The 25,992-nt window shown below is 34.4% G+C and overlaps 1 protein-coding gene across 3 annotated transcripts in view; it reads left to right on the forward strand.

The window, feature by feature from the left end:
- PPFIA2 (PTPRF interacting protein alpha 2) overlaps positions 1-25,992 on the forward strand; it is a 412,913-nt gene that overhangs the window by 227,148 nt on the left and 159,773 nt on the right. For all 3 annotated transcript variants that reach the window (XM_045553300.1, XM_045553298.1, XM_045553299.1), the window contains one exon: positions 15,401-15,502. In XM_045553300.1, coding sequence (XP_045409256.1) covers positions 15,401-15,502 — 102 coding nt within the window. The remainder of the gene's footprint in view (positions 1-15,400; positions 15,503-25,992) is intronic.

Below are 25,992 nucleotides of genomic sequence, written 5' to 3' on the forward strand. Positions count from 1 at the left end.
AGGATGGCAAATAAAGCCTAGCAAATTTTTGAATATTGTTAAGCAACATGAAAATATTAATATCTTGAAGAACATTATTGAGCTCCCATTGTCATCATTAATCCCATTTCCTCCAGAGCGTTCCAGTAGTACCTTGCATGTCTTTATCACTAGGCCCTATCCCATTGTATATAACTATTCATCTTCTTTTTTCCTACTAGTTAATCAACACCATTGTGGTTGAAACTACCCTTTATTTCAAAGTGTCTAGTGCCGTGCCAGCCTCAAAACAGTGTGGACTAATTTTTTAAATTTTTCCAGTATTATCTCTACCTCAAAAGCTTTTGACTTTTTACTCTAATGGCATTTTAGGCTTTTTATTTGTTTTTATTTAGGGCAATGAAATGAAACTCTAAAATTACTAGAATATTGTGAAATTATTAATAAGGAAATGACCTTCACCCAGGCAATACCACATTACTTTTTTTTTTCTCAGTGTCCTTTAAGAATACAGCACCATGAATGAAATAGTAGGGCATTTTTAAAGCGTGTCCTGCCCCCAGGGACACTTACAATTTCTGCACAAGGGCAAAAACTAATTTACTTTTATATGTCACCAAACCAAGAAGGGCGGGGGAGGGCACAGAAGGTGATTCTATAAAGTGCTTTGAAATGATTACATTTATAATGCTGTAAGTTCCCTAGTGTGCAGCAGGAATTTAATTAAACTTGAAATATACATTCTATAAAATTGAAAATATTAGATTTCAGAAATAGAATTTTTTATTAAAGCTTTTTCCATTTTTATTTTTAAATACTTCATATAACTTTTTTCTTAGTTTTTTATAACAGCTATATTAAGAAATAATTTACATACCATAAAATTTGCCCTTTCAAAGTAAACACTTCAGTGTGTTTTTTAGCATATTCACAGAGTTGTACAACTTTCACCATATCTAATTTTAAAACATTTTCAACATTTCCTTCCCCAAAAAAACAGGTACCCATTAGCAATCATTCCCTATTCCCCCATCTCTAAGCCCCTGGCAACTACTGATCTACTTTCATGCTCTATGGATTTGCCTATTCTGGACATTTCACATACTTTAACTGAAATCATACAAATATGTGGTCTTTTGTTATTGACTTCTTTCACTTAGAATATTCTTTTCAAGATGCACCTATATTTTAGTGTATCAATACTTTATTTCTTATTATTGTCAAATAATATTCCATTATGTGGATGTACCAATTTTGTTTATGCATTCATCAGTTGATAGATATTTGGGTCATTTCTATTTATTGGCTATTATGAATAATGCTGCTATGAAAATGTGTATTCAAGTTCTTCTGTTGACATGTGTTTTAACTTCTCTTGGGTGTATAACTAGGAGTGGAATTGCTAGGTTATGTGGTAACTCTATATTTAACATTTTGAGGAAATGCCAAACTGTTTTCCAAAGTGACTACATCATTTTGCAATCCCATCAGCAATAATGATAATTTTTTAAGATGCATAGTCAAGTTGCAGAAGTATCATTTCTGTCTCCACTTTTACAAAATAAATTTCAATTTTTTATCACAATAAAATATATATCACAGTGTATATGGAACATGCCTTTCTTCCTAGACTGTAAGCACAACTTCAGAGCTGGAACCCATTTTATTCATCTTTGTGATCCCAGCACAATTTTTGACACATGACACTTTCAAAATGTTCCATAATAATGGTTGTATGAATTTATCATTTAGTAAAAATATGTTTTCATGATTTTCTCATATGATTTTCCGTGAAGCAATTCTTTCTAGCTGAAAGCTTTTCAAGTAATTGAAGGTAGCTCTCATCCTCTTCTTTTTTCTCAATTCTGAGGTTTTGTTTTTCTTCTTCAGATCAAATTTAACAAACAGTCCTTTCACTATTGAAATGTGAATTTTTTTAGTTGAATTATTTTAAATACAGTTTATATTTATGTGATATATAAACCTAGATATCTTGTGGTTTTCTTTATGAATGCATTAATGTTTTTAGGTCACATTTAATCGTGTGTCTGACAAACTAGGTAACTGGCAGAGAAAAAAAAAAGTTCCTGGGATAATTCTCCAACAGCTTGAGTTGTGTTTAATGTTGATTCAATATAGAAACTCAACATCTATAAATATTTCACCATGTTAAACTTCTGCCTTTGTCAATGTGGAAATTGGAAAGTCCAAAAGACCTTCCCACCATAAAAACTGGAGATAAAGTGCAACACAAATGCTTTGATATGAGTAACATAGCGTTCATAAAAAATAAAAAACTGTTAAATAACCAGCACAGTGTATTCTGAAAGCTGGAGCACCCTGAAGAAATTGACGGATCCCATAAACTAAAAACTTGGAGTTTAGTGGCCAAAGGTATGTTGGAAGCAGGGGAGCAGACAAGGCCTTGAACCTCGCTTCACCCCGAGAGACACTAGTGTAGAAGAAACCTATTATTAGCATAGGATGTCAGGAATACCATTGTATACCCCTGAGCTAAAGTGGAAGAGAAAAAAGGTAACCACAATGCTACCCTTAAAAAGGATTGGGGTTCAAATTTTTTAGCATTTCAACTTAAGGTAGTCCTTGATTCATAGTGCCTAGCAGAAGGAAAATATATGATACTCTCTGAAGAAAGTGCCTTCAGCCAGACTGTACAGAATTCTCAACAGATTAAGATAACCAAATATGAGTTTACAATCCAATATTTGTAATCACAGGAAGATCTAGCTGCCTTGTGCTGGAATCAAAAGAAACCATAAATAGCAAATTATATTGTCAAGGATATTAAATATTAGAATTATAATATATATTTATACAATGAATTGAAAAGTTATAAATTTATGGAATAACTCTTTTAAAAGAATGAAACAGTTTTGCCATATTTTAAGACTCATTCCTCAATAGCTTTATAAGGAACAAACTTTTAGTTCTGTTCTTCTTAAATAAAAATGCTTACTAATCTGCATAAAACTTTAATTAGTAAATGTGAACATTTAAATTTTGTGCTATGTAACAAATGTAGAGTCTCAGTATCAGGCCCAGCTCCAGTGTGAGAAGCTGGCAATATAACAAATGCAAGAAAGCCTTAGTTCTGGCCCTCACAGAGTTTACCATCTAGATACAAAGGCTTTTATGATAGAATAGAATTAAAGCTTTTAGTCTCCTGTTTTCATAGGATCTGAAGATTGACTAGCCAAGATTATTAACAAAAATCAAAGAAAATTTTGATTTTTAAATGAATATTTAAAATGAATATTTAAAATTAGAGATAACTCACCTTAAAAAAATCTCCTTAATTTTAAAAGACCATTTTATTTTTATGTTTTATGTATTATTTTAATCTAAAAATTTCACAGTTTCAACATTTATCTAGAGTCTTTAATCAACCAGGGTCACCCTTTTGTATCTACCATTTACTTTATTACCTAAATGATTCTAAGCATGATTTATGCAAAGCAATAAGGCAAAATTGGCAAACATGGTTAATTAGAAGAAGTCCAAACTTTTAATACATTTAAAGCAGAGATTTAGAAATACTAATTTGATTTTTGCTTATTTATGAAGTGTACATATAGAGTTTTTAGAGAATACAATGAGTCAAAAGGCAATAATTATATTTCAGAGTAAGTTATAACAAAATGGTGCTGGTTGCTACTAATCTATATTTACAAATTTGAGGTTGCTTAAGAGAATTTAAAAACTCAACATGAAGGAATGTTGAAAATGTTTTCTTCCTTTGGTATTACAACCTCCTTTATCTGTTTTGTTTTTTTTGTCCTGATTGGAGTTCTTATTCATGTAATATGTTCTTCCTCTTGAAGTATGTCATTAAGAAAACTATTTTATCACAAAAAGAAACTTCTTAGAAAGTGGTTTTTGCTGTTCCCTTGGTCTGAAAGTATTTTCATTCAACACATATTAGGTTGGTCCAAAAGAAATCACGGTTTTGGACTGTGAATTTTAAATCATTATAACTAAGCTCAAACACGTTTTTATCAATCAAAATAGGAGCCATTACAATCAACACATTGTTGCCAATGAGAAATAAGTTTGTTTATTCCTGTAGCTTAAAAAGCCATGCTTCAGGATTCAGTGAACTCTTGGAAACCATTTTCTGCATCCTGCTGGTTGTGGAAGCATTTTCCCTGCAAAAAGTTGTCGAGATGCTTGAAGTGGTAGTTGATTGGTGAGAGGTCAAGTGAATATGGATGATGAGGCAAAACTTCGTAGACCAATTTGTTCAACTTTTGAAGCATTGGTTGTTGAACTTGCGGTAGGGCATTGTCATGGAGAAGAATTGGGCATTTTCTGTTGAACCAATGGTGCCTGCAGGCATTGCGGTTTTCAGTGCATCTCATTGATTTGCTGAGCATAGTTCTCAGATGGAATGGTTTCGCCAGGATTCAGAAAGCTGTAGGATGTAGCTTCATCACAGTATTTATCACATTCTATTGTAATTATTGTTTAGTTACTTTTATTTGTGTCTTTTTCACCACTGTACACATTATAATGTCTGAAAAATTCACAGAATCTCTTACATATTAGGCATTTGATAATATTTAGTGAGTCAATAAAGGAATAATCAAATGTCAATTTTTTAATTTATAGTGAGTAATAGAATTATCACACAGAGCTAGTATCTGACCTGGGTAAGTCCCTTCTCCGCAGTAAACCATGGAAAATGCAATTATTATATGAATATTTCTTGGTTTCCATGGAATCAGAACATGTTACATTATTTGAACCTCTGATGGTCCCATGTCATGTTAATGTGTCCTAAGAATTCCAGAACATGTATACACTCTTGTCTACCCCTAATCCAAGACAATTATAATCCTTGGACCGGGATGCCCTTTCAGAGAGTGAATGTTTAGAAGAGCCCTACCAGCTTTCTTTTCTATGGTTTGTTTTTCTCTATTTGGTGCCATCACCTCTCTCTTTCCACTGACAAATTCTGCTTTAGCTTTATATTAATATAACGTATTATAACACAAATTGTTATTCACTGAGCCATGTTTCTCTTCTAAATGCTTCACACAGTAAAATTCTCCAAGGCAGGACAATATGTTTTATTGTATTGTACAACTTCTTATAGTATCCACTACAACATCTTAGCTCAGTGAATAGCAAACAATGTTGTAGCCCAAATATTTTTGGTTATATAATTATAACCGTTGATTGCTATAGTCATGATTTTGTTTTGTTTTGCTTAGAGTTAGAGCTTTGTTGGGCTGTGTTGGGAAATTTAAATATTCAGCTTGAATGCTATTTTTTGTGCCTGGGAGTATTTGCCACAGCAGGTGTTACCTAACCAGATGCTAAAGCCTTTTAAATTAATACGCAGCATCTTGTCAAACATGCCTCCTGCTTTACACTGTCAGAGCTGTTGAAAATTGGCTTTTTCTGCCAACAGTTTTTGGTTGGCTCTGACTCAGCCCTCACATGCTTTAGCTACAATGCTTACTGGGCCAGGTGATTTTACTAATGTACTGAGAATGCAGAGTTTTAATAAATTTTCAAATCCTTCAAGCATCAAATAAGCAAAAATATATATACTAGACATTGGTCGAGACAAAAGATTCTTTTCCTCTCCTTCCATAAAGATGAGTCAGGATGAAGGACAAGATCACTCATTGGGCTACAGAACTAGAAGGGTTGGTCCCTCCATTAGATTTTCTTCCTGATGATCTCCCTCTCTTCTTTCACATACTTGATACCACAAGACTAGGCCTTTTTTTTTTTTTTTTCCTATTTGGGGAAAAGTGAAGGGAAGATGGGACAGGTCAAAGGGAAAGGAAACTTGGAATGAGTAACTTCGGTCTTGGTGCTAAGCCATTTGGTTTGTCTGTCCTCCCTGTTTTGGTAATACTATGCAGAAAGACAGGATTTGGGAGTAAGGTAGCTACTTAAACATAGAGCCAGAGCCCAAGGAGGGTCTTCATTCAGTAAAGTCCATCCTACTCACCTGAGTTAGGAGATCTATATAAAGCATTAAACTGTAACCCTGGATTGTGGCTAGAATTGTAGGCAGCTGTACCCCTTGCAAGCAGCATCTCATAGCAACCAACGCAAGGGTTCACTGAAAACGCCTCTAATATGTTTTATGCTATCATTTTATTTCAGACACTGGACAACACCTTGAGAGTTGTATGAGCCCTAAGGTAGTGGTAACAGATGCAATCAGAGAGGTATAGAGGAAATAATAGGAGGTAAATCAGACATGTGTTCAAGGGGGCTTTAAGAACAGTTTTATGACATCCAAAGAATTTCCTCATAGTTTCTATCTTTGTAGACATTAATATATACAGTGTGACTTAATATGTCTTAGGTAACAATAACTTAATTCTTTGATCAGCAAGAATTTACTAAGTGCCAAGCAACTTTTGTTCCTATTTTATCTTATAACAATGTGCCAAGTATTTTATTGCTAAATGTCAATCATTTTACGTTAATGTCAATCACTTCTACCATGCTTGTCCACTAATAATTCAGTAGAACTCTCTCTTTACTGTTACTCTTGAGGTTAATCCTGCTGTGCCTGATTTATAATTAGGATCAATGTTAGGGTTTTCCAAAGGAAAAGGGAAATGAGTGACAATGGGATTTATATCAGTGGGCCTCAGGTAGGCAATTATTGAGTTATATTTTAGTTACTATTAATAAAAAACTGCATGTTTTTTGTATACCCTGAAGGATCTAATGAAATATAGTATCTTATATGGAAGATTAGGTCCTAAAAGAAATAAAAATTATATGTGGAATAACCATGTATGGCTTAAAAATAACTGAGTATATATCATTTATTGGACATCAACTGTAGCTAGGACCTGTGCTAGTCACATTATACTAAGGATTTCATTTTATCCACAATGATTCTGTAAAAAGGTACTACTACCCACATTACCCAGTTAGACAACTGAGGCTTAAAAACTTCACTGCTATTGGCCAAGATATAAACCTAGCTCTATTTCACTCTGAAATCTCATGCCACACATGACTTCCACAAATATGCAGAGCATAAGGCCAATTTACCCATTAGTCATAGAGAGTGCAAGGCCTAGGGTTCACAATAGTTTCTGGGACCCATGTAAATGTTTTAATTTCTTTAAAATATATATATATATATATAATAGTTATATATATATATATATATATATATATATATATATATATATATAATAGTTTTTATAGATAAGCGGGCCTATGAGGGCAAAAGTGCTCAGGGCCCACAGAAGACATGATGCCTTGCCAGCAGAGAAGCTGATATAGGGGTACTGAAAAACTCTGCCTTGCCTCCAGATTGCTTCCCAGCCAATCTATGGTGACACTGCCTGCCCTTCAGGATTCAATAACAAGCTGAATCATCTCTAACAGGCAGCTCTATATATATATTGACAAATTGGAGTCTGCAAAGCGGAGTAGGCATAATGTATAAGACAGGCTCATTTCACTGGGAGCATAGTGAGTGATTCATGGTAGGAAAACGGCTTGATGGTCAGACAACTTGTGGCTACTTAACAGTACCTATGTTTGATTTCAACAAACATCCGCTTTTTTGGAAGATTCTAGTTATTTCGATTGGAAGATTTTGAAAAGGAAAGTTACCAAGGACCCATGTACACATCTACCATAAAAATGGCTTTTGTAGCATGCTGGATTTTAAACAGACTTGCATTCCCCAGATCACCATGATACATTAACATAATCTATTATGCAGTTTTAGGAAAAAAGACAAAAATGTTCCCTAATTAGAAAATGCCTACATAAAAAAAAAACCAAGGGGGCACAAAATATAATTTGCATGGTGTTTAAATCTCATTTTTCTTTTAACTTGGGTAGCTTTACTCAACAATTTCTGTGAGAATTCTGAGTCCAGTTGTGCCTGTCAAATTGTATTAGTTATGCAAGCGATTCTACCTTCAAGCTGTCTAGCCCAGGGCTGACCATGAGACATGGCTGTTTTACACAGTAATTTTGGATGACAGCTTTCCCTGGGCTCATGTGAGACTGGAAGGCAATTAGAAGAGCAGAGGTCATTAACACTGCATTTGATTACATAATAAAGCAAAAAACATATATATATATATTTAATGATATAATGAAGTATTAATTTCTATGAAAAAGAACTTTTTTCCCCAAACTAAATGATTTCCAAACTAAATTTCTAAAGACTGTCATGAATTTTCAACAGCTAATATACTGAGATATGTATGGATATTGAGAAATAAATTTATTGAGAAATAAATTTGAGAAATAAATTGCCTTTTTGTTGCTTTGTTTTTATCTCTCAGATTCATACTTCTATTATTAATCTGTTGTAGAAAATATGTTCTGTAGTTTGGGAAAGGAGATACGTATTTTTATACATGTAAATTTATGTGCAATTATGTCCAAAGAAATATGGATTTAAAATCTAATGCTTCCCACTGAATAATACAGATAGAATTGTTAGAAGAATTTTCAAAGTTCAAAAGAGGAAATACCAAAATACAGTAAATGGGGAGCATAGCCTAAGGAAGTCATTATAAAAAAACATTTTGAAGTAGTTAATTTTGTCTAATTTAAATGCTAGATGGTCAAATCAGCATGCTTCCATGCCATATGCTTTCCTGAGAGCTATTTTTAATTTGCACAAATGTTTGGAGAATAAACTTAAAAGATGCTTTTTTGTGGTTGGTGAGGGTGTTGGCGGTATTCAGTGAATCTGAGTTCCAACTCGCCCTTTCTTTTTTCTCTTCACTCTCAGGCTGGTTTGCACTCATGATTCTTCAGTCAGTCCTTATGCAGATACGTGGCTGCAGAAATAAGGCCATTGTCAGTTCATTAAGTTAGTGGCCCACAAGATTAGAGAATGCAGGTTTAACTGAAAGGTAAAGAGTGTTGAAATTGTAATCAAAATGAATGGATTGTCAGAGATTTCTCTGGAGGCTGCCTGGTGTCATTGACTTGAAACTGAAAGGTTGAATTTTCCTCTTATCATGCAGCTTCTCTTGACTTGCTTCCCTTAGGTGGGGACTTAGCTATTAAATCAAAGCCCTTCAGACATTTAGTAAATGAGAAAATACGTCCCCCCCACCTCCCATTAAAACCCCTCACGTAAACACACCATCTGAAATGAGTCAGGGAAGTCAGCAGGGTTTTTTCAGTTTTTCTATGTTTAATATTAAATATCAGAAAATGAATTTAGAGATGAACATGTGTAAAAATAGAATGTTCTGCATCTATCTGAAGATGGGCAGCCTGGTAGGCTATGGTGATTTACCAGGTAGAAAAAGGCATTAGTTGAAGAGAAGAGGAAAGATGCCAGAGGAAGTTCTGAATCTATATTCTCTTTCATCTCCTGCCCAGGTTACTCTTATAGAATTGTAAGGAGGCACAAGAATTGAGTGAATCTATACTTTGCCCCTGTATTTTTCACTTTGGAGATAACACATGCAGGAATCAAAACAAGAGAAGCTTCTTTGCATTAAACTGATTGAGAATAACCCATTGATTTAAGGCCTATCTTTGAGATTATTAGCAGCTCAGATACCTGAATTACTCAAGCTCATTCTCAGCTCAGATGCCAGCACACAAGAGTGAAACCACAGTCAGGATACAAAGGCAGGTTACTTTTGCTAAGGGATCTGACAGGTGTAGGGGATGTTGGTACCAGTGCTGACAATGATGCCATATACTAGAATGGGCCCTGCTAGAGTTACTTAAGCTCTTTTATCCAAGTTTTCTCATCTATGTTCTGGCACTAATAAGGCTGCCGTGATGAATTAATGAAATAATAGATGTAAAATTCTTAACAATTGTCCCTAGCATATTATTATTACTCAAGAAAGTATAGTTTAAGAAAAGGATTGGGGCAAGCTGGCAGTGGGGGGAAGAAAAAAATGTAACAATTGGGAACTTAGCTAAAATTGAGGAACTTTAAATTTTATGTAATTTAAGAGACCTGTAACTTAAAAAATAGGAAGTGCACAGAAATTAGATGACTTGTATTAGTGTATAAGAAATGATAACTTCAAAATGCTAACAGAAAAAAAATTATTTTATTTCCTTTTTTTTAAAAAAAGGAACTCATGCTCTATATCATGAGTTGAACTAGTATTGAGAGGGATTGATGTAGTGAGAAAAGATTCATTTCAGAGCAAAAGTAGTTTGAGTGGTAAATGCTTGAATGCGTATAAACATATCAAGTGCAGGGGCTTCAACTTGCTTCTTTACAGTCATTTTCCCAGCCCTTAGAACAGTGTCCCCTAAATAGTAAGTGTTCATATGAATGTGTGTGTGATGTGCATGAGGACAAACTAAGAAAGAACAAGGAACCACTCCCTTTGGTCTGAGGGTACTTTTATGGCGCTGTGTGTTCTAGATCCTGACCACTCTTTCAAATTCCAAGAAAAAAAATACAGAGTGGGGAAAGTCATTTTGCTCCTTGGGAAAAGTAAGAATTGGCAGACTATGTTTGGGGAACAAAATAACTGGTCTGAAAAGTTGTTAAATATGCTTGGTGGCTGGGAACTGATCTGTTCCTCCTGTCTCAGTGATTCAAAGCAAACTTGGCTTTTCCTATAGACTCCTTTTAATTCGGACATGGTGAAGTGTGAGTGAAGTTTTCTTCTAATAGTCATCCTTCACTACCTTCAGTGTCTGATAATACTCTTGTTATACATTGTGTTCTATTTCTTACTTTTTTCAATCAAAATTATATTTTTGAAATCTTTGCCTGTTGTTAAACCAAGATCTAACCTATTTATTCTGCCCTTTGTACAATATTCTGTCACATGCATTTACTATATTTAATTCATCCAGTTTCCTATATATGGGAATGTAGGTTGTTCCCAGTGGATTTTTTTTCTGGAAATCTTGTGGAAAAAAAACTCCTCTAAGAACATAGTTTGAGCAATGATAGACTAGAGAAATAACATATTGGTTAAATATATATTTTAACTTTAAGAATGAATAAGACCAATTTGATGTATCCAATGAGCAGATGATAAATCTGAATGCATGAATTATTCACAGCAATAGGCCCTAAGCACTAAAGAATAGAAAATATTTTCATTATGCCTTCCTCTTCATTCCTTTTTTCTCAGGTACACATGTTCTCATTCATTCTGCCATCCTTGCATCCAGTACAAATATTTATATCACAACAGTATGCTTTCATGATAATGAGCTTTAGTGCTAGAGCTGGCCTATTCCTAACTTGGAGACATTCTGCAAACCTCTTTGCAGAAACTACCAGGATCATAGAAGTTTTCCTGAATACTTTGTCGAAATTAGCAGTTTTCAGGTAATCACTGTATCACTTTATATACATGCAATAAAACATGGCAGAATAATGCCATTGTTATGTAGAATATAGACAGTATTTTCAAAAATAGACAAAAACAACAGCCGCAAAGTATAAAGAATATCACATCTGTTATATATTAAGCAAATTATAAATCTCACTCAAGAAGAGAAAGAACTCTGATAATACCTTTTCAAAATAATTTTGTTATTAAAGTCAAAAGTTTAGGGAAAGCAAGCCATTTATTTATCTTTACAGCAAGGATTTATTGAGTGCCTACTCAATTTTCCTGGAACTGTACTAAGACCTGAGGATATAAAAATAAATAAGATAACAACCTTTCCTTAAATGATCATAGTGTTTATTTGAAAGAGATAAACATGTAATTCAATCGTTATAAAAACAATACAATTGGGTATCACAGAGCGTTAACAAGGCAAACTGGTGCTTTAAAAAAGGAACTAGGCAGGGAAGATGGGCTAGAGTATTCCAGGCATAAGGGATAGTACCTGAAAGAAATAGAAAAAAAGAGAAATGATAAAATAGAAAAGTGGAAATGGAAACAGAAAAGAGAAATCTGTGGCAGTAGGTGCAGAAGACAGACCTTCTAAGAACGAGGAGCAGAGTCACCTCTAAATCAACAGTATTTCCAAGGGTAGAAACTAGTATTACTCTGTGTGTGGCACTTCGGTGATGGGTTTTGAGTGCTTGACAATGATGAAAATTTCGGATGAGCCTCAAATGTGAATTCTGAAAGGTCTGAGTCAAGTGCAACTATATCTAAGCTCTTTATACTTTCAGAACCTAGCAGAGGGTCTAATATACGGTAGGTGCTCAATAAATGTTGTATGGATGGACACATAGTTAGAGGGATGATAAATTTAGTATAGCTGAGAAATTTGCTGAGAGATTTTCCATTTTCATGCAGAAGAAAGCAGTGTTAAGAAATTTTAAAAGTTTAGAAATCAGGATGGGTCATTTTTTACTGTGTGACCTTGAGCAAGTTACTCATCCTGCTAGGTTTCAGTCTCCTCATCTGAAAAATAGGGAATAGATGAAATAATTCATGTAAAATGCTTAGCTCAGGGCATAGAAAAACAAAGTACCACCTGCTCAATGTGGTAGCTGCTAATATTCTTTAAGTAATAAAGCTGAATAATAGTGAAAGGGCCATGTTTTGGATGGTTTGAATTTTAAAAGTTAAAGTTGGTTTAAATTTGATGTGTTTGGGAGTAGGAATCTCTGAAAGTTTCATTAGCTTGGGAAAGATGTAGTTTTTACAAAGATTGATGGACAAATTAGAAGGAGAAAGTTTGTGGTCAGGAGGAAAAGAACAACCCATTGTAATCACCCCGTATGAGATTGATTGCCTGGATTCTCAAAGCCCGGCTCCACTGTTGGACTAAGTGTGTAGCTTTGGGTAAATTACTTAACTTCTCTAGGCCTCAGTGAGATTTTAGTAGTTCTTTACAGTGTGTTTACTGGAATTTTTGATATAATCAATATGAATTGCTTGGCAGAGTACCTGGTAGGCTGTAAGGGCTCAATCAATGTTGACTATCTTTGCTGTTATTGTTATAAGATGATGAGAGACTCAGTTCATGATGACGGTAAGAATGGAGAAGTAGGTACAAAAAAGAGAACTCTCAGAGGAAAATTGTGATAATGTTTGGCGAATAACTCCATGTGGAGTATCTGCATCTATTGCAGTTCCAGATACATAGGACACACTTGTCTAATACTTGTTGACTTGTATGAAAGGAATACCCTTGGGCCTACTAATTCCCTATTCTGTCATTGGACTAATCAAGGGGAGTCATGCAAAATGATTATAGTATAGTTATTTGATGCTTCAGATGAGGGGGCACTGCAAAATGTACTCCAAATCTAAAGCACATAAACCCAATGAACAACTAGGTCCAAAATGATACAGTAGAAAGCACTAGACTTTCACTCTGGAGAATGATGCTCAGTGTAACTCATGCCCTGGCTTGTGAGCTTTGTGAACTCAAACTCACAGTTTGTCAGTTTCCTCAGCCATAAGATAGGAATGACATTCCCTCCCTAGGTATTTAAAGAGCAAAGTGAAATAATGAATGTAAAAATAGTGCCTTATATCTGTTAGGAAGTTGATAAATGTAAGACTCATCCTAATAAATGGAGCCACTAAGTAGCCTGCTCAGAATCAGTGCCATGATGACAAAAAAGGCCAAGTCACCTGTCACCAGTAGCATCTTGACTAATTTCTGTCCTCTCTTTGTAAATATGTGATTGTGTCAAAGCACTTATAGATTTATATTTTCTCTTATTCTCTAAGCACAAAAGCACATTCTCCATTATAGAGAGCTTTGATGATAGAAATACATGGGAGGAAGCCACACACTAAAAATAAATCATAATTTCACCATGTGGAGATATCTAATGTTAAAATTCTGAAATTTTTCTAGTCTATTTTTTTCCTATAGATAGCAAGCTAAGTCTCTAGAAAGACAGACACAGATAAATGTTTTTTGTAATTGGTATGACATTAAATGTACCGATTTGATTTATGCTTTGTCTTAGTCAATACTATAATATATATGAATATAAGATTATTTTTAAATGCCTGTATTTTAATAATACATAATACAGAAACTTTATGTCACTTCTTTTCTCCATCAAAACTACGCGGTATATGAAGAAAGTTTCATTTTTCAGAGAAAAACATTATTGTTTTCTACTTGTTGCTTATTTCTATTCTCCACCTAAATAATATGCTCAGAGTATCAACACCACTTAAGCAGGCAGCAATCAGAGGAGAAAACATTTATCTGTAATGTCAGACAAAATGTAACAATGAACTCTTTCATCTAGAGTCTAAGTCCTAAAGTCTACTCTGAGGTCTTTGAAGTACCCACTTGGGCTGAAGCCATTTAAAGAAACTAAGCAAAATAAATGGCTTGAAGCAAACAAGAATATAAACCCCAAACCTTTCCCAGCTTTGCATAATCATCATATTCATGTACTTTCCACTAAATTTGTCTTTGTAGAGGTTAGGTTAACCAAACCTGCCTCCCCCATTCTTTTTTCTTTTTGATCTGAGTGCCCTCTCAGCCTGGAGCTAAGTTTTCCCAAGTATTTAAATATTTGGTAAGCATCAATTTTACTACTAAGAATCACTGTAAAGAATTTAATGATAATATGGATATTTATTATTTTTTAAAAAATTAGATATTTGTAAGTTAGAGTAGCAGAATAGTTCCATTAGGTTTTATTTTTTGTCACTTCATTTAACATTTTTTAAATTTTGATTTCTAGTTAAATAATCTTTTCTGTGTCTAAACTGTTCACCTATTGGTTAAAAAAAAAAAAAAATCCTATGATCTCTGTTCTCATTTTGGAGAAGAAAGCCATTGAAGATTCCTCCAGTATCATTAACCACTTGAGAACAGGTTTACTCCAGAACCCTCAATTTTTTGTTAACAATATGACCCATTTTCATTTATTAAAAATAAATACTATTTGAACACACACTATGTCTTAGACATTGAACATATCAAAGTCCCTACCCACATGGAGCTTACCTTTCAGAAAGACTAATACATAAATTAATAAGAAAATCTTAGGTAATGTTATCAAATTTTAGACATGTTTATTGTCTTGTAAAAGATAGGTAGATTCTCTTTCTTTATCTTGTTAACAAATAAATAAACTTCTTAATCTCTAAATAGCACTTTTAGCAGGGTTTTGTGTTATTCTTTTGATGATCTACTGTACTCTGAACATTGCAGTATATGAATAAAAGTGTAAGATTTTTGGAGTTCACAAATTTGCCAGACTTAAATCATTGTAGCAATAATTTATCATACTAATGTTAAGTTCAGGGTGATGTACATGATGTATCTTGAAATGTATTTTATATACCCATCTAATCAGCAAATTATAATAAAATACATATGATAAATATTATGAATTAGCATTTGTTAACAATGGAATCAAGATCCTCAAACACAGCAATAAATATTGACCAACTAGGCCATTTTTTTCCTATTTTCATTCAGAAATTTATATTTTGATTTTTTTCCTGCTTTTATATATTGTATAAATCTTCAAATATTTTTATTACTTTTCCAGGAATTCGCTGCATTGACAAAAGAATTAAATGCCTGCAGGGAACAACTTCTAGAAAAGGAAGAAGAAATATCTGAACTTAAAGCTGAAAGAAATAACACAAGAGTAAGTAAAAAGCAGCCTCCTTTTGGAATTAATTCCATATGCAGTTCAGTGCCTTATATCTACTATATATAAAAAAAGAAAATATAAGCATTTTAAAACTTTTGGAACACTTTAAGCAGATATGAACTCATAGTCAGTTACTTAAAATAAGGAGAGTATACTACAAAACTCAAAACAAAAAGACAGGAAACCTAAATTATAGTCTACTAAATCACTATGTTGCTTTAGAGAATGTTCTTATTCCTTCTGGCCTTTACTTTATGTGACTTTAAAAAGGAGGGCTGGATTTCAATAATGGGTTTCAAACTTTCAAAAGGTTGTATTGGGGAGGGGAGGAATTCCTCAGAGGCTGGAAACAGGCAAGGGAGGAGAGGTGAGAGAGGGGAGGAAGAGTTTAAATTATGGGGTGCTATGACGGAGTGGCCTGGTTTCGGTCCTCACCTCATCCCAGCAAAAGATTTATTTAAAAAAGAAAAAAAAAGTGTTACAAATGGAAAACTGCTGAAGCAGATCTCTGCCAACTAAAAGAGGCATACCTTTATAGTTTAGAAAATCTTCTAGGGAACTTCTAGTTCTGATATGCTAATTTCATGAAACTCATGAAGTTTGTTGCTACATTCTCCTCTTGGAAACTCATGCATTTTATCAATCCCATGACATGCCATGTAACCTTAAAGTTCAGAATTTGATTGAAGATGCTGTGTTTTCTAGTTCAAAAACAAAATCACTAAATTTCACAAAATATGTAAAATGCCATGTTACCCATAAATGATTGTAGTTTCTCTACTAAAAGAAAGTAGAGAAAAACCACTTTTGTGTGGCTATAAGTCCAATTTAATTATTAAGTAGGTGAAAAATATTCTAAGTGTTATAGCTTTAACAGATTAATGCTGGAAAGATAAGGTATAGTTACTTTATACTTGATCTTAGAGCGTAATGCAGAAATAACAGCTCCACAAACTGAGAGCTTGTGACACTAATAAGAAATAGAATTGCATGCATAATGGTTGTATGATCAAACTCAGTTTATGTCCTCATTCATCAGGGTCTTATTTTATGGTAAAGAGAATTCACATATGTGCATACAATGAATTGGTTTTCTTTAAGATTTTGATGTACCAATCACATGGATTGCCTCAAGTAGGGTATAACAAGGGCAGTTTAGATCACATTATCTGGTGTCAGATGAATTTCTGTTTCTTTCTCCCTCTATATGTTTTTCCCACCCTTGATTTTTAACTTAACAGTGCGTTTCCTTGCAAATTTAAAGTTTATTTCTGCCATGAGATTTATTCTTCTCTATTTCACTATTTTATATTTTGATACATTCCTTGATGTAATGCCATACAGCCAAATGTAGAAGTAGGAGCAGGAAGCTGAGAATAGAGGGAAATAAAAAGCTCTGGATAGATTTCCAACTAATCCTCACATTTAAGATGCACTGGATACTCCTTTATTAGCTGTGTATATATTTCTCCTTTACATAGCCTTTTTTTCCCCTATAGCCCTTTACTCCTTCCTATACCCCTATGAAGGAGATATTATAATTATATCCATTTTACAGACAGAAAAGTTCAGATACGTTTCCTGAAGTTAGACAGTAAACAGCAGGGAGGGTGTCTGAAAGGCAAGATAATGTAGTCTCAATCTAGAGCCTGTGCCACGAGCCCTGAGGCCATCAGCATGCTTACTCAAGTCACACCCATGAAGGAACTCAAGGATTTACTAGAGCTTAGAGAAAACATTGCTTAAGAGTCAGACCCCTGCAGTATGAAGTGTGTTGTTCCTTCTTAACTGTGACTAATTTTGGAGAACTAGATTTGGTGACAGCATCCACACCAGATGTGCCTGTGGATAATGCACCTGTAAAGGAGCCTTGGGTTGTAAAGGAAGCAAGGCAAACTAGACTTGAAATACTTAGGATTTCAAAGTGAGAATGATAGAAAATTTCTTTGGGATAACAGAAATTGAAGCCATCAACTTTAAACATGAATAATGGTTACTTTTTGAAAATGTGAATAAGGCTGGAAAATATTTTTCTACCTTCCTTAAAGTAGTGATGTGGAGGATTTTGTTGTTGATTACATCAAGAAAAACAGATTTATGAAACTCCCTTGTGCAAAGTATTGATTATGTAACAACTTCTTAAGTTACATAATCACCTTTCACCCTCCTCCACCCACTACCCCCAAAAATATCTAGGGCTGAAAATCAGACATATCTTCTCTCTTCCCCCCAAATACCTCAAACAATGTTGCTAAACCTAACAGTTTTCATAAATTTATATAGTTGTTTCTCTTCCTAATTGTTGTTTTCTTCTTGCTATAAACACCTACTTATTGGTCATGGAGAGGAAACAACAAACTAGTATTTCTTTCTCACACCTAAAGAAAATTTGACTGGTATTAGATTGTGAGCAAGTTTAAAGTAGAATTGAGCATTCCAGTTTCCAGTGTTCTGATAAACTTGTGGCTGTCTCTATATTGAGCAGTTAGCATATGTGCATAAATAACACAAAAAGACAGTTCACAAAGAGAAATCATGATTGAGTAGGGTCACTTGCATTAATTTTGAGTAACATCAAAAACAATAGATCAGAAAAGGTTCTTCTGCATAATGATATTTGAATGAATTATACCTTCTCCCAAAACAGAAAATAGAAGATTTGGTGGGACTTGAATGAAATTTACCTAATACATAGAGTAATGATAATGGTAATATATAGCTAACATTATTTAAGTTCTATTTTCTAAATGTTTTAGATGTTTAACTCACTTTATCCTCACAGCAATCTGATTATCCCCAATTAATTCATGGGAATCTGAGGGAGTAAGTAACTTCCCACAGGCCACATGGCGTATAAGTGACACCCAGGGAGTCTGCTCCTCAACTTAACCACCGGCTGTGTATTTAAGAAATTGTATTTCTATATTACCCACAGAACACAAGTGATACAGAGGGATTATATTTAAGAAAGAGCAGAGTTTGTCCAAATTTTTGTAATTCACTCCTAGTTTATCTTATTTCTGTTGTGTGGAAAGTAATGTGCTAGGTACGTATTCTGATGTCAGAGCTGTTAGCCAGCTATCGCTTTGTCACCACAGAAACACCTGACTCCCAGCCCCAAAATATGAGTGAATGAAAGAAACCGGAATCACCACTAGAGGTGCTCTTAAATCCAGATGGCTTGAGTAATTAGATTGAGGGTATCCAAATAAAATCTTCATAATATTATTAAAGATTTATGACTATATGCAAATAAAAAAATTCAAAAATTACAGTATACAAACAAGCTTTCTGTTTAATATTTTCATACTGATAAAATATAGGGAAAATGTTGAAACAAAATTTATTATTCCTGAAACTCGTCTGACTAGCCAAGTTTTATTTGTAGAAAATAACTCATTTCTGATGCTATTTCAATTCAAATTGATCAATACAACTTATGTTTTGGAAAAATTATCTGCATTAATGAAAAGGTAAAGAAAATCTGGTAATTTTAATGTATTTACTACCTGTTCATGTCAGAGTGGAGAACGTTGTTGTTAGAATTGTTTCAACTGTTTTTACTGCTGAGGATCCCAAAGAATAGTTTATATTGTTGATAATGTTTTAGAATGTAACTACTGTATGACTTTGAAAAAGAAGTTATGGTTTTGAGAGCCAGTCTTAATTTCAGTTATAAATAATAATGCTTTAATTTAATCTCATGGGTCATAAACTAAAAGAGAAAGCCTTAATTGCATTTGAAACATTCCTTATCATGCCCTTACTTTTGAGCCAAAGGAATCTTCTTGATAGATGTTGAGGTATAATAAGACACCTGCCATTACTAAAGAAAAATTTCCCATTCTTGATCTCTGCCTCCACAAGTTAATAATATCCTTCAAACATATTTCCTCAATGAGTAGAAAATACTATTCAGTTGAGAAAAGACTCTAGCAGTTGAAAGCAGATGAAGATATTACATGTATGTGCATGTATACTTACTTATGAAAGTGCTATGACAGGACATGATAAATACAAGAGTGAGTAAGATAGGACATGTGCCCTCCAAACAGCTATTTCAATGTGATAATCAAACATGTACATAAGAAACATAGAGGATTTAAACTATATTTGAAAGTAAAGGGTGTTGAGTAGGCTGAGCATGAAAGCAACCAATTTATAGGTTTTCATTTCCAGATGTTAATGTTGTGCTATGTGACCATATTATAACAGCCAAATTAGTCTATGGGGCAGAATATATTTCCACTTGAATGCCATTTCTAATTGAAAATAATTGCACACAAAATTATGTTGAATTCAGTTCTAATAGGAAGGTAAATAGTTTTAGAAACCCTTGCAGTATCATAGTAAAATAAAGGATTTAGATTACATAAGCCATCTTGTCTTTCAAGGCAAAAGTTTAGCCCGAAAAATTCCCAATGATGTATGCTGTGTGTGAGAGTGTGTGTGTTTATATATGTATGTATGTTATATATGTGTATATACCTATACAGGATGTGGTCTTTTAACGTAAATTCTAATATAGGATTCATGGCCATTCACATAGTCCCTGAAATCCTTTGAGTATACCAAAGACAGTGCCATCTGCACCTTCTGTAATAATTATTAAATATTAGAGTAACGTTGTAGCTTTGTGTATGTATAACTAGTTGATTATTAGTAGTATTTTAGATAAGTTCCTCCTTTTGTGTTTTTAATTTATTTACCTTCATTTTTAACCTTAAATTAGGCCATAGATAAATGCTAGATGAGGACATTTTGGGCCACATTCTCCAGTCTAAATAATTTGTAATTATCATTAATTCAATACAAGTATTAAGTATATATTATGTAGAATATTTTCCTAGGTTTTGAGGATAAGTGAAATTGTTCAGCCCTTAGGGAGTTTGTTTATGCTAATAAAAACACATTTTGTTTTTATTATTATGTAGACGACAGTTTGTAATTGCACAAAATAGAATACACCTTGGCTGTTTTAATCAAGAAGAGATTAATTGAGACATAGAAGAAATCTCTAAACTGAGTTTCCAGGCAGTTTCTAGAACCACATTTCATAGCTTTCTAAGTTTTTCTTACACCCACAGTCCCAAAAACGTGCAGCCTCTGCCCCTACATGGGTCAAAATGGATCCTCTGCCCAGCCTTTTTCCTCCTCCAACCTCCCTGGACTCAATCCCATGTGGGTGGTTCTGGTTGACTGATTAAGTCATATGTCTGCCACCTAGTGGTAAATATGCCTAAGAAATGTTTCTTGGATACTATACTGGGAAGGTAGGATTCAGAATGTAGGGAACTATCAAATAAAGGAGGACATGTTCAAAATATTTTGAGCAGTCACAAATGTCAAATCTCCACTATAATACAATTTAAAATATGGTAAGAGTTTAAAAAAACAAAAAATGGAGAATAATTTATTCATATTCATATATATATATGAATGAATATGATACAACAAAAAAAAGAAAGATCTTCTTTCCCCACTAGTCACGAGGACCTACGTGGCAATTATAAATTCCAATTCTAAACCTTAATTCCTGGACCTACATATATGGACCTCTATGAATTACAGGAAAGAAACTGTATCTTACTTCTATCACTAATTTTGAGCATATCCTAATTCTAGGATAATAGCATCCAAACTAGCAACGTGTGATCTCCCAGCTTAAATTAAAGCAGAGTCTTTCTTAAGTCATTTACCCATCTTATAGAATCAGCTATTTCTGAATAATGTGATAGTGTGATAATACCAGGGACTCCTAGCAGCATCTATCAATTGCATTACTCTCTCACTGCTAAGTGAGATTTTGGCTAGAAGTAATATTGTGTATGATAACATTACTGTAAGCAAATAAGATAGTGTGGCTAGTAGAAGTATAGCTATTAGAGAAGGAAAATTCACATCCAGAAGAGGTGTTTATTAAAGTGAGAATAAGACAGCTACCTTCTCCTTTATAAAAGGGATTTGATGTCATAGTCTTGTTTCAAGGTGAATATAGCTGATCTCCATGTGTTCTGTGTCATGTCAAGGGCTGAAGTTTGATGGCTGTAGCTAGCAACTTGGCCATTCAGTAGTAGTGGCAATCCTACCAACCTTAGTCACGAGAAGTCCATTTTGTCAGGTCAATGAATAACTCCTACCCCTAAAACCGTGGTCACTCTTTTATGCCCATTGAGAAAATGCTGTGGGGGCCAGGGAAATAGGCTGATATCGACAAGGTAAATCATTTTGTCCACCAGATTATTGAAAGCCTCTTCTATAGTGGGTACCAAAGACTTAGTCCTAGCTCCGAACTAATATTCAGGAAACTTTGGTATTCTCTTTTCCTCAGTATTGTTATCCTGCTAAATAGCTGCAGGTCCTTTAGGAAGGTTTTCTGATTATCTACTGCATTATAACAAACCACTCAAAAATTTAATGGCACAAAACAACATTTTACTATGCTTATAGACTCCTGTGGGCCAGGAATTAAGAAAGGGAACAGTGGGGATGGACCTTCTCTGCTCCATAATACTTGAGATCTCAGCTGGGATGACTTGATGGCTAGCAACAGTGATGTACTGGTAAATGATTTCTTTTGTCAGAAAAATAAAATAAAAAGCAGCAGTCTATAGTGCTTTTTACTTGCTAATTTCCCTGGTGGATATACTGTACTCCCATCATGGCTGATTTGAAGCTACCAATATGACGTCACTGAATGCAGAGTTGGGAAAAGATTCACAGTAATGAACTGTTACATGGTATTTCTACCTTCCGGATACAATACGAGTAAACAAACTGAGGAGCGTAGATAATAGATACAGTAAAACCATTAGGAATTAATGCACTTTGAATGTTTATTGTCTTTTAAAAATATTTTATTTAATTATAAGCTTAGTTTTAGTATTAATGACTATGTTTAATAGCCAGATCAGAAAATTCTTGAAAATTAACAATCAGCTCTCAAAGCATGAATAGACCAGCCCTAGCACACCATTTGCCGGGGGTGACTCAAGTATCTGGGAGCAGAAAGATTTGCCTGGCACCGGGGTTGGAATAGCTGAAGGACAGACAGGTTCAGCTGGGGCTTTCCACAAGAGAACCTATTTATGGCCTCCCCAGCACAGTGTTCTCAGAGTAGTCAGGCTTCTTAGATGAGAGCTCAGGGATTTAAGGACAAATGTTCCAGTACCCAGGTGGAGGCTGCCCAGCCCGTTAGGACCTAGATTCAGAAGTCCCACAATGTCACTTCTACTGTAACATGTTGGTCAAAACAGTCACAGTCCACTCAAATTCAAGGGGAAGGAGCATAGACCCACCACCTATCAATGGCAGGAGAATCAAAACATTTGAGATACTTATTAAAATCACCACAGATGGGTGGAAGAAAGAGTTACAGCAGCTACTTGTAGTATTAGTGCAAGAATGTGTTACTTTTTTCTCAAGAATACCCAATTTCACCTTAATTTAAAGAAGTCTCTAACTGTAAAGTGACTCAGGTACAGGATTTGGAGAGAGCCAAGACACTTTACCAGGTGACTTGAGTCAGGATTTAGTCCTTCAGATACAGAAATTTTATTATTATTAATATTAATATTTTATTAATACAATATGCTTCTTACTGTCTTGTTAAAGACTCTATAATCAATTAGCTGTCAACAAAGATCCCAATGGATCAAACCATTCTGCCTGTTACAGTAAGCACACAGACCTTAGTGTAGGTGGTTAAGTACTATTACTTAGCCTCTGCCACTGTAGGATTCCATCATGCCCAGGGAAATCAAAGAGTCCATTTTAGGACCAGCATCTCTCAATTTTCATCCTTTGTCTGTAAAGAACTGCTGTTATGGAGATTTTTCAGGTTCTGGGTTCTCTTCCTACCAACCTATTTCCTAATACCTTAGTAAAGACAATGTCATTTTGATCATCCCAAAGGAAAGAGCTAGTGGGTAAATTCAGCTCACCATTTTTAACTTCATAAATCATCAGTTTCCTTCTTCTACCTTATACTCAAAGAATTTCTGGCATTTATTCACTTATTCTAGTCCACCACTGAGTTTATGTTTTATTTAACCACTGGAGCAAACAATTACAACCACTCCCTGCTGCTTGATATCAATATCAAATCTAGATTATTTGATAGTCATATTGGTTAATTTAATCATATCAAAAGTTTTATTCCTCTCTTTCTGTTCCAGCACTATTAGCATCTACATATATTCCCGGATTTCAGGTTTTACAAATTAGAAAAAATCATACTACTCTTTTGATTTTGAAGCCTTCTCTTTTAGGTTAGACTTTGTTATCTATCACTTCATGTTTTCATTAGAAGTCTGGAAGCAAGGAGAAGTGTTTGGGGTGGGACATGAGCAGTCACAAATGTCAAATCTCCTCTATAATACAATTTAAAATATGGTAAGAGTTTAAAAAAACAAAAAATGGAGTATAATTTATTCATATTCATATATATATGAATGAATATGATACAACAAAAAAAAGAAAGATCATCTTTCCCCACTAGTCACGAGGACCTACGTGGCAATTATAAATTCCAATTCTAAACCTTAATTCCTGGACCTACATATATGGACCTCTATGAATTACAGGAAAGAACTGCTGTTATGGAGATTTTGCAGGTTCTGGGTTCTCTTCCTACCAACCTATTTCCTAATACCTTAGTAAAGACAATGTCATTTTGATCATCCCAAAGGAAAGAGCTAGTGGGTAAATTCAGCTCACCATTTTTAACTTCATAAATCATCAGTTTCCTCTTGTAAGAGGAACCTTTAACTGAAGTCGTTACCAGGTCATTAAGACACACGGAACTGGCCTCATCAGAGAAGCAGTGGGATTTGGTCTATCAGAGTGACTTAGATACATCCAAATCTTTCCAAATGTCCCCTTTATCGCTCTTAAGGTGCCTCTTTTTTTCCAGAGTGACATCAAGATTTCCACATAAGATTGCTGGTAAGGTTTGTAATTCAGTGACCTCCTTTACCGAAGGTTTTCAATCTTCTTTCTGATTGCCTGCATCCTGACAGGTCATTGCTTTGGATCTGGTATCATGAAGTTAGCTTTTGTTTTTCTCTTCATTGCTGTGACTTTGTTTGGGTATGGAGCACCAGAAGCCTTTGAGGTGTACTGTACTCTCAACTGGTTTCATGTCAAAATTAGAGCACTGACAGTTGACAATTGGTATGTGCTTCCTGATGGGGTATTTCTGGGACATGGATCCCGTAACCAACGTGTGGCAAGACTTTTATATGTTTTTGTACTCTACAAGTGACGGTGGCATCCAATCTCAGGTTTTAAAAGGGAAGGTTATTTTTAGAACTATGCTAACATTTGTCTCAAGAACATTACCAAGGCGAGGATTCATGCTTGTCTCATGTGTTGTTGAGTGAGACAAACCTTCATCAAAACCTGCAACTTCATATATCAATTCAAGGCAGTCCAGATGGCTGGCTTCTCCAGTTTACAAAGAGTACTGCCTAAACACTGTCAAGTGCTTGAAATCTCATTCCAAATCTTAAAACACTCTTTTCTTTTCTATTCATCAAGATTGATGAAGTCAAGGAAGTGCCTAACATTAGATCACTGTACATTCTATGCCTCATTTTCTCTTTGATGAAAAATAGAAGTGGGCTATATAATGTGACATATGGAGCAACTGCAGCTGCCTGAGGACTGAGAAACAATATGCCCTAAGCTATAACTATCTTCTGAAGATTTCAGAGTTCTTAGCGATACCATATGTTTTTAAATATTTTTATTAATCTGTAATTTTAACAAAGTAGACATTTCCCTTATGACTCCTATTAATTTTTAATTATACTAGAATCAAATTCAATACTTTTTCCTCAGCTAAAAAATGTCTTCTTTCTTTTATGCATTGGGACCTCACTAAGAGGCTATAATGAGCAGCCATAGCAACTCTTGGGTTCTCTGACTGAGCCTTGACCTAGAATTTAAAACCTTAAGCTTGTCATTTTCTCTCTTTAAATGCCTCAGTGCAGTTCAAAGTATCCAGCTCACTTCATTGTCCTTATATTCCTCATGCCCTTCAAAATGGTCTGTTGTAGCTATGACTCAGTCCATCAAAGTTTTCCTTTCACAGACATCCCACTTCAAGAGAGCTCAGCTAATTATTTAAGTAACCATCTCAACTCCACTTACCATGGAAGACAATCTTCTTTCTTTTGATATTAATCTGACCATGATGACTTCTGTCAAATATACCCAGGTCATATATCCCTGATGCCCATTTCTCTGAAGAGTTTTTGCCTATAAACTCTGCTTTAATCAGGCTTCACTTATTTATTCAATAAATATATCTGAGCATATACTATGTGCAATCTTCTAGGCACTGAAGATACAGCAACAGACAAAATAGATAAAATCTTCCTTCCCCATGGACCTTACATTAATTTTTCAGAGATAGACACTACACAAGTTAAATATATACAATAAGTAGTACATTAGATAGGGACAAAGGCTAAGGAGAA

This window comes from Lemur catta, chromosome 6 (assembly GCF_020740605.2).
Source record: "Lemur catta isolate mLemCat1 chromosome 6, mLemCat1.pri, whole genome shotgun sequence".
Lineage (NCBI taxonomy): Eukaryota > Metazoa > Chordata > Mammalia > Primates > Lemuridae > Lemur > Lemur catta.